The sequence below is a fragment of the Pygocentrus nattereri genome, chromosome 13 (genome assembly GCF_015220715.1).
Source record: "Pygocentrus nattereri isolate fPygNat1 chromosome 13, fPygNat1.pri, whole genome shotgun sequence".
In the NCBI taxonomy this organism is placed as follows: Eukaryota; Metazoa; Chordata; class Actinopteri; order Characiformes; family Serrasalmidae; genus Pygocentrus; species Pygocentrus nattereri.
The window spans coordinates 18,632,191-18,644,463 of NC_051223.1; the positions used below are offsets into that span (position 1 = coordinate 18,632,191).

General features: G+C 38.8%; 2 protein-coding genes across 3 annotated transcripts in view; one reads left to right on the forward strand and one right to left on the reverse strand.

Annotated features, from left to right (window-relative positions):
• On the forward strand, positions 1–7,380 carry LOC108444261 (archaemetzincin-2). 2 transcript variants are annotated; one of them, XM_017725329.2, is made up of 9 exons: positions 1–343; positions 895–1,177; positions 1,427–1,600; positions 1,839–1,967; positions 2,242–2,405; positions 2,651–2,827; positions 4,032–4,125; positions 7,104–7,116; positions 7,255–7,380. In XM_017725329.2, exons 1-9 carry the CDS (start codon positions 341–343, stop codon positions 7,271–7,273), a joined length of 1,056 nt encoding a protein of 351 aa, XP_017580818.1. In that variant the 5' UTR covers positions 1–340; the 3' UTR covers positions 7,274–7,380. The 2 variants fall into 2 exon arrangements, with proteins under 2 accessions (XP_017580818.1, XP_017580817.1); XM_017725328.2 differs by lacking the exons at positions 7,104–7,116; positions 7,255–7,380 and having other exon boundaries at positions 2–343; positions 4,032–5,540.
• Positions 5,107–12,273, reverse strand: part of LOC108444260 (monocarboxylate transporter 7) — a 10,936-nt gene continuing 3,769 nt past the window's right edge. The window contains exons 4-6 of the mRNA XM_017725327.2: positions 9,355–9,483; positions 8,109–8,927; positions 5,107–7,538 (exon numbers count right to left, since the gene is read on the reverse strand). Of these exons, the coding sequence (XP_017580816.1) occupies positions 7,297–7,538; positions 8,109–8,927; positions 9,355–9,483 (1,190 nt within the window). The 3' untranslated portion in view covers positions 5,107–7,296. The remainder of the gene's footprint in view (positions 7,539–8,108; positions 8,928–9,354; positions 9,484–12,273) is intronic.

Below are 12,273 nucleotides of genomic sequence, written 5' to 3' on the forward strand. Positions count from 1 at the left end.
AAATGAGCTCCGCGATGTTAGTAAACAGTAGTGTGGACTGTCAGGCCCAGGGACGTGTCTGAGCTCCTGAAGGATCGCGCTGTTCGGACTGATCTGTGCGCGGCCGTGTTTAAACGTACAGACCCTGAACGTCCTGACGAACGTAAAGGAAGCCTCTGGACCTTTCAGTGTCTGCAGACTTTATAGTTATATAACATATTTAATTGTAGAAGTTTTTTGTTCGCGTATTTGCTTCTCCTGCTACGGCTGCTCGAAAAAATCCAGCGTCACTTTCTAAATATAAAACAACTCAAACGATCCATAAAATCACATGTATTATGAACCCTGAAGATCTTGACTGATGGTAAGGTCCGATTACGAGAATTTCTTATTCGAAAGTTTATCATTTTGTGCTCCACCTTAAATGGTTTAGCAGTGATAATGAAACAGCTGCACCATTTAAGGTGGAACGGGCAATTGTAAGCTTGTAAGAAGCCAGCTCTCATGGTAAGACATTTCTAGGTCGTTTCAAAATGAGCAGAAAAGCAAATATTCCGTTTTTTAAAATGCGTACGAAACAGAAAAGTGTAGATTAAGTCCATATGAACTGTTGACTATAAGGACTGTAGGATATAGATTATAATAATAAACTTAATTCATCCGGGTAGCAGCTCAAAGCGCTTTAGACAAGTAATGTTCAGTAACAGTAATTAAGGAAAATAAAGTTTAATAATTTAACATTAAGAGTATTAACTGAAATATATTGAGACAATAATATGGATCAAATTAAAAATATTAATGCACAAAAAAACACATGCACAAATTATACCTCAGTTAATGTGTGTACTGAACCATGAGTGCTGTTCCATGATTGTTTAGTGTATATTTCTGTCTACTTATAATGTACATGTACAGATGCAGGTGATTGAGCATCCTGTGGAGAAACTGCGCTCAGCCCTCCGCTCCACTCGGAAGGACCTGATTCAGACCTATGAGCAGTACAGCCGAGAAGAAAAGAGGCTGCTGGAAGAGGGTCTCCTTCCTGGCAGTCCACTGTTCAGACCCGTCACTGTTCACTCTGATTCAGACTGGATTCCTTCACACCCTGAAGCACCTCAGGATTTTCTGAGCTTCTACAGCAACCCATACCGCAGCACACCTAACAATGGCCATAAGACCATCTACATACAGACTATTGGTTAGTATAAAGACCAGCATTGTAATACTGGTAGTTGGCCTTCTAACTGACAAGCCAAATTGACCAGCATGAATTGAGGGAGAACACTTTAAAACATCCTAACAGTCACACAGATATGGTACAACAACTGAGTGTTTATGTGTTGGTGTTTCTTGGAGAACACTGGGTCAGGCTTCAGTTTTCAAATGAAGTAGTGTCTTGCACAGAGTCAGTGTTTATAATGTTGTCTTGGGTTTCTTCTGTCTGCAGGCTCTTTCGGTGAAGGAGTTGGGATCACTGAGCAGTATGTGGAGTGGCTGAGAGGATACTGTCAGGCGTTCTACTACGGCCTGGTGGTTAAGCTTCTACCACCAGTAACAGTCGCGTCCACAGGCTGTACCTTCCGTGTCAACAGCAATACCCATAACCTTCAGCTTCACGCTGGTAAGTGCTAGTAGGCATTGAAGAGACATACTGAAGAGGTAGATTTTGGCCATTTCCATTCATTGTCCTGTAGATGGCAGTCAGTGCTCAAAGGAATGGGCAGTGCTGGTTAGTTCTTTGGTTATTTTGTTTAACACAGTTCACTGTGACCACACAAATCAGATTTTTCTTTCTCTGCCATTTTTTCACTCATTACTTACAGTTCTCTACTGACTGTCTTTTTCTGTCCTGTTCATAGGAGAACTGCTGAATTTTCTGAAAAAGAAGAAGCCAAAAGATGCATTTTGCATTGTGGGGATCACAATGATAGATCTGTACCCAAAAGACTCCTGGAATTTTGTTTTTGGCCAAGCATCTCTTACTGAAGGTGATATATTATGGAACTGTGTTGGTCAGATTTTCCAGTCTCCATGCTGAGATTTCTAATACCTGTTATTCTGGATTAGCTGAATAGAGTTGCCACGTGCAGCATATCTGATTTAAATCCTGAGTGGCTGCATAGACTGAACCAACCACTGAAGGAATTAACATTCATTGTTTTGCTGAATCCTTTGTTAAAACATTGCAGTTAACTTTGGTTTGATTGTTGATTAAGCTGTTTTATAGAATAGAGGTCTAAATATTAAGCATTTGTGCCACAGGAATGGGAGTTTTCAGCTTTGCCCGGTATGACGATGACTTTTACACAAGAAATTATGCAGGACGGCTGAAGAAGGCAATAAAGCTGAAGCCAGGAGACTACAGCGTATTCCAGGGCTACTATACACCTCCAATCACCAGCACTCTGCTCTTCCGCTCATGTAAGGTGTGGCAGTTAGGTCATGTTCCTCCAGCAGTCTTTCGGAAACATGAAGAAATAAGAGACCGTCTAAACCAGTCCTGTGAATTATTATTTATTGCCCTATTTAGCTCTAACCTCGTTACTTACCAATGTATTGGTCATGAAATTACAAAAATTGTGTATGTCAATAAGATCATTGTTTGGCTGCTTTAAATTTTGTAATGTTTTTCTCAAGAATTGCCATCTAGTTGTTTGTGTTCCTCTGGCAGACCTTGACACATGAGATTGGGCACATATTTGGCATCAAACACTGTCTTTGGCTCCAGTGTGTTATGCAAGGCTCCAACCATTTAGAAGAATCGGACCGTCGGCCACCGGATGTCTGCCCCATCTGCCTGAGGAAGCTACAGTCCGCCCTTGGCTTTAAGATAGCTGACAGGTACAAGGTAAGAGGGGGGGGGTGTGGAGGTAAGGAGGTGAGGAGCATTCTGTCTTTTTCCAGTACACAAACCCATTCAAGCTTTTCAAGACTTGACCCCTTAACCCTGAGATTGGTCATCATTTTAGAGTTTGCATTCAAACAAGCCATGATTCTAAGCTAGTGCTACCCAAAATGTTCCCAAATATTTCCATATCCTGGAAAACCAAATTTGGCTTGCTTTTCTAAAATAAAGGTGCTTGAATTGGTATGTAAACAATGTCAGTCTCAAAACATTCCACTTACTATCCACTCCATGTAATCCATGTATAGAACCATTCAGTAAAAACAGCTTGTTTGGAATTCATTATTTCTGTGATGTCATGAGAACCAACTCATTTGCATGCAAATACCTGTTCAGCCTACAACAGCCCCACCTATTCACTCTGAAGTTCTAGAGTGTTTCAGCTCTGAATGCTTTTTGAATACGGAACAAGACAGGGCAGCCCATCACAGCAGACATCATTTACATATATCAGCCTTAAAGGTTCAGTAACAAAAGCAGTCTTTTTAATTCTGAGGGATAAAGATTTGGATAAAGTTGAAAAAATGGTCGTGGAAATATTTTTGGTATATAAAATCTCACAAATGTCATAAGTGGACCTCAATGATTAAATAAAATACAAAAAAATTATAATACATATACAGTTGGTATGACTTTTATTGTACATTTTGTGTGTATGTACACCCCCCCTTGTATATCACTGTTTCATTATGAGTAGATAAAATATATTGCTACAGCTATGCTGTAAGACTTAATGACCTTGCGAATCAGGTGACCTAATGGCATTTGGAAAAAAAATGATGCTTACATGTTGTTACAACGGTTGTGATTTTTGAAAACACTGTACATATTTCCCATAGAGACAAATGTTTAGAGGTAGAGTCCTTAAAATTGCATTACAACCTCAGAGGTCTGTTCTTAATATTCAATTATTAATCTTAATGTTCAGTAACTACCATAAATATATACGTAGATATGAGAGTGAGAAACTGAAGTGTGGGGCACATATGGGCCTTTAGTTTTAAGGGGTAATTCATGTAAAGCCAATATACTACAGTCTGTACTGTCAGTGGTGAACAGTTTAAATGGCTGGCGTTTGAGTTGAATGTCTTAATATTTATTATGTATTATTGCTGGTCAGTGTGTTAATCTGAGGTCCCTCCTGCAGGCTTTACTACATTGGATAGAGAATGAAGTAAGCTGTTCTGGACAACACTTGGGCAAACCCACTCAAGCTTTCCAAGGCTTCAGGGAATGGTTATGTAAGTGTCTAAGCATACTGGAAGATGAAATATTTTAATTATGTTACACTCTGGTGAGGATGAAACATGGAAAGATATTATTTGATGTATGGTGGATTTGGTTTTATCTAGATCAAACAAAAAAACTGCATTTGCCTTTCTCTTTTGCACCTTGAATGTACATAGGTTAACCAATTGAAAGTTTAATACAAAATCCATTATTGTAAAATTGATACAATACAGTATTTCAAAAGATTTTGCTCAGATTACTTTATTTCAGATCAAAAAATAAAAGTGGTTGTGTGTAATAATGATGTACATTATGTTGCTCTTCCAGACATGCAAAACATTATGCAAAATCATCCTTTGGGAACTAACACTATGAACAATTTCTTCCCAAATACACAAAATTCAAGTCTTATAATAGTGCTCAGTCTATAACGGTATGCTGTAAAATGGGAATTACCCTTTTAGAATTAACTTTCAAGTGTAGACATTTTCACATCCTTGGCACAGTAGTTATAAAAGGCGTTAACTCAGACTGACCTTCCCTTTCTCATGCTCACATTGATATAAACCTGAGTTCTATTAAGTGTTCACATGCTGAAGCTCTATATCTGAATAGCTCTTCACATTAAAGTAGATCAGCTTACAGACAGTGGAGGAACAGTCACATGGCTGTTCTCCCCAGGCAGCACACTTTTCATAACATGAGCAGTAAAGTCTAGATTTCTGAAGTGGTGTGTCCTATAATTTAACAGTGATGTGAAAGCATTTACCTCGATTTGACACTTTTACTGACCTAAAGTCCTAAGATTGATAAATATTATGTCAGTGTCATCACAAAAGAACATAATTGGTCCCAAAATGTGAACATAAAGTTAAGTGCAGGAGTAACTATGCAGTAGACTGTCAGTGTGAAAAAAATCAGCAGAAACAATTTTAATAAAAAATGATTAAATAATTAATTATTAAAATGTGTTCATCTTTTTTAAAAAAATGAAATGATTAAAAGAGTGCTCTGTGTTTTTGTACAATGTACTATTGCCTTTTATCTCAATTCACTGCAATGTCAAAGTGGTCATTAAGGGAAGCCTAATACTGCACGTAATATCTTCAATAAGTTATTTTATGATAACTGTATCTTACGGTATCACATTTCTACAATCATTCATTAGTCCATTTTTAGCTTTTGCTTGGTGGTGATCTCTTATTCTGTGTAAGCTGTCAGCCTTGATCACCTTCTGCTTTCTCTTCTGTTTCTAAATACTTATTTGATGAATTACCTTATTAATTTAGTTAATTAATTCATTAATTGTCGCATGGAGAGAGTCACTTATCTTGTGTGTTTTCTTGTTTATTTGCTCCCCGATTTGTGCGCCCAATGCCCAGTTATGCCCTAATTGGTGTGAAATAATAAAGATCTTGGATTTTAACTCCTCAAACTCCTCAAGACGTATTAATGTTAATGATCACTGTGAGCTACCTATTAGGCCTTGCATCAACATGCATTTTTAATGATCAAATCCCATTCGGTTTCACTTCACACCTAGGACGCTTTGTAACTGGATTACGATCTGGTCACTCAAACCACAGTTGGAGGTGGTCAGAGACAGATTGTGACAGCATTTAATAGATGTGTAAATGGAAAGCATTTTCATTATCTGTTCACAATTATGAGTAGAAATGCATCTGCTGAGCGCTGACTAGCAACTAAGAAAATAAACGGGGGGGGGGAGTAAACAGAAGTAAAATGGTAGTGACACATGTTGATGTGCTTTTTATGAAAGAAAAGTACAGTCAGATCTCATCTGATCGCAACTGGGATGCATTTTAGTGAGAATTTAAATGGAATCTGGCCAAAGTTCGATCCAGATATCGAATGCATGTTAATGCAAGGTGTAAAAAGCCTCATGTTTAACATACTTAATTTTGCTCATTCACAGCTGAGCTTATATAAAATTAAGTTGCTACTCAAAAAGTGATTGGTTGTGTAATTTCAGAAAGTCTTTATTGTATCACAGCAGGTTCCTGTTGCTGTAGTAAAAGTTCCAGAAATTTATCTGACATTCCTGATAAAAGCCAATTTTCCTAGTTTTCAGAGTTTCAGAAATTGTTTTTAATCAAGTGAAATGCTTATGAAGCAGTCACCACAGTGACTTGTCTGTTAATTTAATATTTTGTATTCTGGCTTTGATGGTTTTAGCTCCTATGCCTGTAAACAACATGGAAACATAATACTCTCAGGTGTAACAAACATTATGGGGCAGATTTACTAACATTTTGCACATTTACAAATCCTATTTTGCTGATAAAAATTGGCCTTTGCCCCTATTCAGACTTCACCATAGCGTGCAAATAATAGCAAAACTGTTAGAGTATGCTGCATTGCTTCATTAAAGCATGTTCAAATTTTAGAAAACAATTTTGCTGCGATTTATTCCCCTACAGAAGTCTGGAACATATTTTTGCACTGTGTCTTACCTCTGGAGATTTCGCCTTGAAGTGACAAAAACTGTTAGTTTAAAAAAAAAAAAAAAAGGTTCCTTTTAAATTAGAAAATGATAATCCATTTAACATTTGGATAGATTTACTTCAGTCTTTCAATACTCATCCTATTAGAAACCTATGAAAAGGTATTCTCCTTGCACTAACACACTTGATTCAACTCCTGGAGAGTTTGATGACATGGATCAGATATGTGGAAGAGCAGGAAACCTGCAGTGATACTTCAGAGCTTTAACTGATCAAATTTATGTCATTAGAAAGTTCTGATTTTAGTGCACAGGAGATTTTGAGCTGATTCGAGCCATCAATTGTGTGTTAAGGCCAGAGTGGTTAAAGTTCTAATTCCATGTCCATCCAGAATTGTAACTAGAAACTTATGTGGATGAATACAGAGGTCAGTGTGATGTGTCTAGGCTCAGGCTCAGGCTTCTGTTGTCATGGTTGTTTGAACTTACCCCTCTCTTTAAGGCAATTTTTTGTATAATTTACAGGTGTGAAAACAAGGTAACCCCACCTTGCTGTTTCTGTCTATTCATCTGAAGCAATTGCTGTTTAAGAAGTTATTGTTGAAGTTTACCCACTGCCTTAAACTGTTGTCCAGTTTAAAGCTGTTCCATGATCGGCCATTCACACATCTGATAGGTTCCCAAGTCCCAACTAAGTCCACAGAGAAGACAGCTTTCTTCAAGACTGACCTTGTGGGTTGGAGAGAATGTTCACCTCTTGGAATTCCTCTGGCATAACTTTATCCTCACTCACATGCTCAACTACAGGGATGTCCTGGCAAGGGCTGAAACACTTCTTTGTGCACAGGTGACCTGTCTTCGCTGGACGTACCAGCCCAAGAAAAAGAGCTCCTAACCCCATTCCCGCAGCAGAGGAGTAGAAGGCCGAGCTGTAATCTTGAGTAATATCCACCAAAACACCTGGAAAACGTTTGAAACAAATAGTGAGCCAGCATTCAACAAAAATAGTCATTTTGTGTTTGAAAAAGTAAATATCTTTTAAGTGACTGCAAAAATAATGATTGACACGCCTCTCATCCAGTCACAACTGTTTTTAAGTGATACTTCCTCCATTAAATAAAGGAAAACCTCAGACAACACGTCTTACAACAAACCTGCAGTGTGAATAGTGGCGGTAATAAATTAGTTTTAGATTATTTGGGCTACAAAGATGGTAAAAAGTGTACTGGGGAATTGTAATTCAGACACACTTGGTCTTTATCACAGCAACAGTAACTATGGGAGTTGGAGCTTTTGCAAAGAGTCAATTCCAAAGGCCAGAGCACAGCAACCCAGCGTATTGTAGTTGGCAGTCGGCTTCAGAGTGTTCTAGATTAGGAAATTCTGTTAAATCAGAGTGGAGGGAGAACATTCTAGAACATCCCAATAATCAAACACAGGTATGGTACATCAATGCACCATTTGGGTTTATTGAAGAATGTTGGGTTGGTGTGATCTGAACTTAAAACAGCAGAAATAACATTTATTTACCTCCTAAAGGTGGTCCAGCAAGCCCCGCAAAGCTCTGGATGCAGACATAAACGCCCACAGCTAAGGGCATTCTCTTGATGCCCACCACATCATCCTCAGCCAGCATGGGTATGTGTGTAGATGCAATATTGCCTAACAAGAAGCCATAGAGCACGCAGCAGACTACCAGCCCCCAGAAACCATTGACTACAGTAAAAAGCACAAGGACCAGACACATCATCATCACACATCCAAGCAGGACAAATATCTTCCTCATGCGGCCCCAGCTTAGAATCCAGCCAATAGAGAGACGTCCAAAGATCTCCGCCACAGCCATTATTGATAGCATGTAGGCTGCCTTGTCCCTTTCAGTATCCCTGTTGGCGCTAAGCTCCACCACATAGAGCTGCGGGGCAAAGAAGCCAAGTGTTGCAAAGAGACCGAATGCAGCATAACACACAAAGCTGCATTCCTTTAGCACTGTTAGGTCCAGGAGTTTGCTTCTACTTGGCTCCTCTTGGCTCTGGTCCTGTTGGCCTTGAGTTATCTGAAAGGGGTCGACCTCTTTTTGCTGTCCCACCACTTTAAGGCTCTGTTCTGGCTGCTCCAGTGACTGCGCACCTCCAGAGCTACAAGAACCATGGAGCTCGGAATCAGGGTCAGAGTAAATGATCTCCTGCTTTGTGGATTTCAGAGGTTGGGTGAAAGACTCATTAGAAGTCTTAGGCTTGATAATCAAGGGGCGAAGCAGAAGTCCACAGATAACAATTGTACCTTGTAATGTCCCAAGCACCACCATTGTGTGTCTCCAACCAATTTGTGTCTTAAGTGCTGTGAACGCTGCAAAAAAAAGTTTGGGGCACAAAATGAAATGTACATATTTGAGCTTAAGTAGAGATGCACTGATACAAAAACCACTGCTCCTTGACTGCCATTCAAAGGCAAATATATGTAATGTTGGTATTAGCAATACCAATACCATTAAGGTTATTGCCATGGAATAAAAACCACGTTCAAGTGCAAATATTTAGCTATTACAACAAAACAAATTCATAGGGGTATCAATATTTGGTGTCAGTTGATTGTATATAATATGAAGATAAAGGTATGCTTTTTATTGAAAAGACGATATCATACAGTTTCAGTTCTGGCTTAAATATTGTAGACTAAATCATGTTTTTACAAAAACGAGACATGATGTGCATTTAGATGTAGTGATTGTAGTAACTGGACAGTGAGGGAAACAGTTGAGCTCGATTGTACTTACCAGGTGCAAAAACAAATATTGCAAAGGATTCTCCTGTGGAGGCCATAGCAGTCACCAGGGAGCGACGTTTACTGAAGTACTGGGACAGGATTGTGACAGTGGGGAGAAATGTTAAGCAGTAGCCCAATCCTTAAAGGAGACAAATTCAGAGGGATGATATTTCACTCGTCTTTTGAGATATGCGGAGTTGCAGTTGTCACAAGCAAATATCACTGTACTACTTCATACTATGTATCAAATATCATAGTACTCATTTATACTTTTGCACCAAATCAAATACAGTACTGTAAGTCAGAGACCACCCTTCATTAATTTCATCTGCAGTCAAACCAGCTGAGTACAAATTAGACATAACATAATCCATGTACATAGAGTTGGAGAGAATTAAAGGAAAATAAGCAAACAAAAACAGGAGTTTCTGTTCACTCAATAAATGACTGAGTGGTTCAGTAAATGTGTCTAAATTAAACCTTGTTTTTACATATAAAATTATTATCGAATCACTTGCATATTGTAAGTTCTTCACTCATGCTAGTAAAGAAGTAAAAATTCAAATGGCATATTGTACTTTACGTATTTGGTTAATCTTACTAGTCTTTTGTACATACTGAGAAAAGCAAAGAAAGGAAGGTAAATGTTAGTAATTGTACATGAACCGGGTCTACTTGCGCGAATAAATGGCTGCTGAGATGAAGACGACGGCGAGACAGACATCACTAGGCTCCCTGCACTGCTGCAGCTGAGTGTTGCTGGTTTGTCCACCTAAACTGTTGGATAGTGCTGCATTGTTTTTATGGTTTTATGTCAGTTCTATGTTGTTTATGAATGTAGCTGTACTATTTTTATAGTTATATGTATCTGTTTTGTTTTATCATTCTATTTTTAGTACTTGTTCTTTGTGAAGCACTTTGTAGCTGTGCTTAGAAAAGTGCTATATAAATAAATGTTTACTTACTTATTTACTTACTTAAAGTGTCATAGGTAGAAACAAACACCAATGCTTCCATTACCACTATTAATGCCCTGCCAACTCAATTTCGCAGCTGTTACAGAGTAAAACCCAGCTAGATACCAACATCAGCACACTGTTACACGTAAGAGCACCGTATTCCGTACACATCAGTATTCCGTACGCTTCAGTATTCCGTACACATCAGTATTCCGTACACTTCAGTATTCCGTACACATCAGTATTCCGTACGCTTCAGTATTCCGTACACTTCAGTATTCCGTACGCTTCAGTGTTCTGTACACTTCAGTGTTCTGTACACTTCAGTGTTCCGTACACTTCAGTATTCCGTACACTTCAGTATTCCGTACGCTTCAGTATTCTGTAGACTTCAGTGTTCCGTATGCTTGAGTATTCCGTACACTTCAGTATTCCACATGCTTCAGTATTTTGTAGACTTCAGTGTTCTGTACACTTCAGTATTCCGTACACTTCAGTATTCCACATGCTTCAGTATTCTGTAGACTTCAGTGTTCCGTATGCTTCAGTATTCCGTACACTTCAGTATTCCACATGCTTCAGTATTCTGTAGACTTCAGTGTTCCGTATGCTTCAGTATTCCGTACACTTCAGTATTCCACATGCTTCAGTATTCTGTAGACTTCAGTATTCCGTACGCTTCAGTATTCCGTACACTTCAGTATTCTGTAGACTTCAGTGTTCCGTACGCTTCAGTATTCCGTACGCTTGCAGGTTTTCCTGTTTGTGTAATAAAAAACACTTTCTTGACATTTGTCAATGATACATCTCAGACATTGTCATATATATCATATATATGATATACATCATTTTTCCATCAAATCAGTTGTCAAGACCATCAATGCTGAGTTTGGACATCAAATCTGTGCAAATATTGACCGACATCCGACACTACACGAACATGGCGGGTGGGGAAACCCAGGGATGGGAATGTGAATAGGGTGGATAGGGTTTGTTTAAACATATTTAAGCCTTAAACGAATTTTCAACAAGGGATTATAACCATGAAACACAGTATGTTTAATACTGAGCTGGTAATCCGAGTTTACACCGTCAGCTCAGTGACCTTAACAGACCCCTTTCAGTTTGGTTGCTAGGCAGATTTTGCAGAGTCCAACCAATCATTACACCCTGTTTGACTTCAGGTATTTCCGCGATAACTACTGAAACTCGAAAAGTGCTGAAAAACTGTGCGGAACACGGCGCTCTTACTGTACACATCCAGCTGAGCGTCGAGCTGATAAACAGCCAGCAGGTTAAACCCTTTCAACACCTCTGTTGAGCGTCTTAATAAATACCTAGCCCTGAAGCTTTCATTTAATTCAGTAGTATTGTCAGTAGTCAAGGTAATTAATCTCATGTTAGTGGTAACGTATCTTGGCTTGTTAGCTTAATAGCTAGCCGTAGCCAACTAGCTGAGTAACGTTAGCTAGCTCCCTAGCAAACGCTGCTAGCCAACATGAATCGTCAGATTGAGTCGATGTGAATTTCCCTACATTTATGATTTGTAAAACTCTGGGGCAGAAAATGTGTTCTCAGCTGATCCAAGTGATGTGTTCTCAGAACAATGGACTGACCTCCCCAGAGTCCAGACCTCAGCATCACTGAACGTCTTTGGGATTGTAGGATTGTGAGAAGCAAAAAATGCAATCAGCTTCCAAGACTGAACTGTGGACGTGTGGAAAAAAATCAATACAGTTTTCTTTGAACTAAAAGTAAGAAAAGAAGGAAAGTCGTAATGAAGGTAAAGCCATTAAATACTGAAAATTTTGTATTACACCAAGTTGTTGAGGCGTCTGGGTAAAAATAAAGGGTGATCCCTGATGTTTGCACTGTACTATTTTACACTTTGATTGTTTATTACTGATTATGCAAAAGAAAATGAACAATAAAGTTATCTGTTATCGGAGCTGTTACCTTTTATAAGGTAA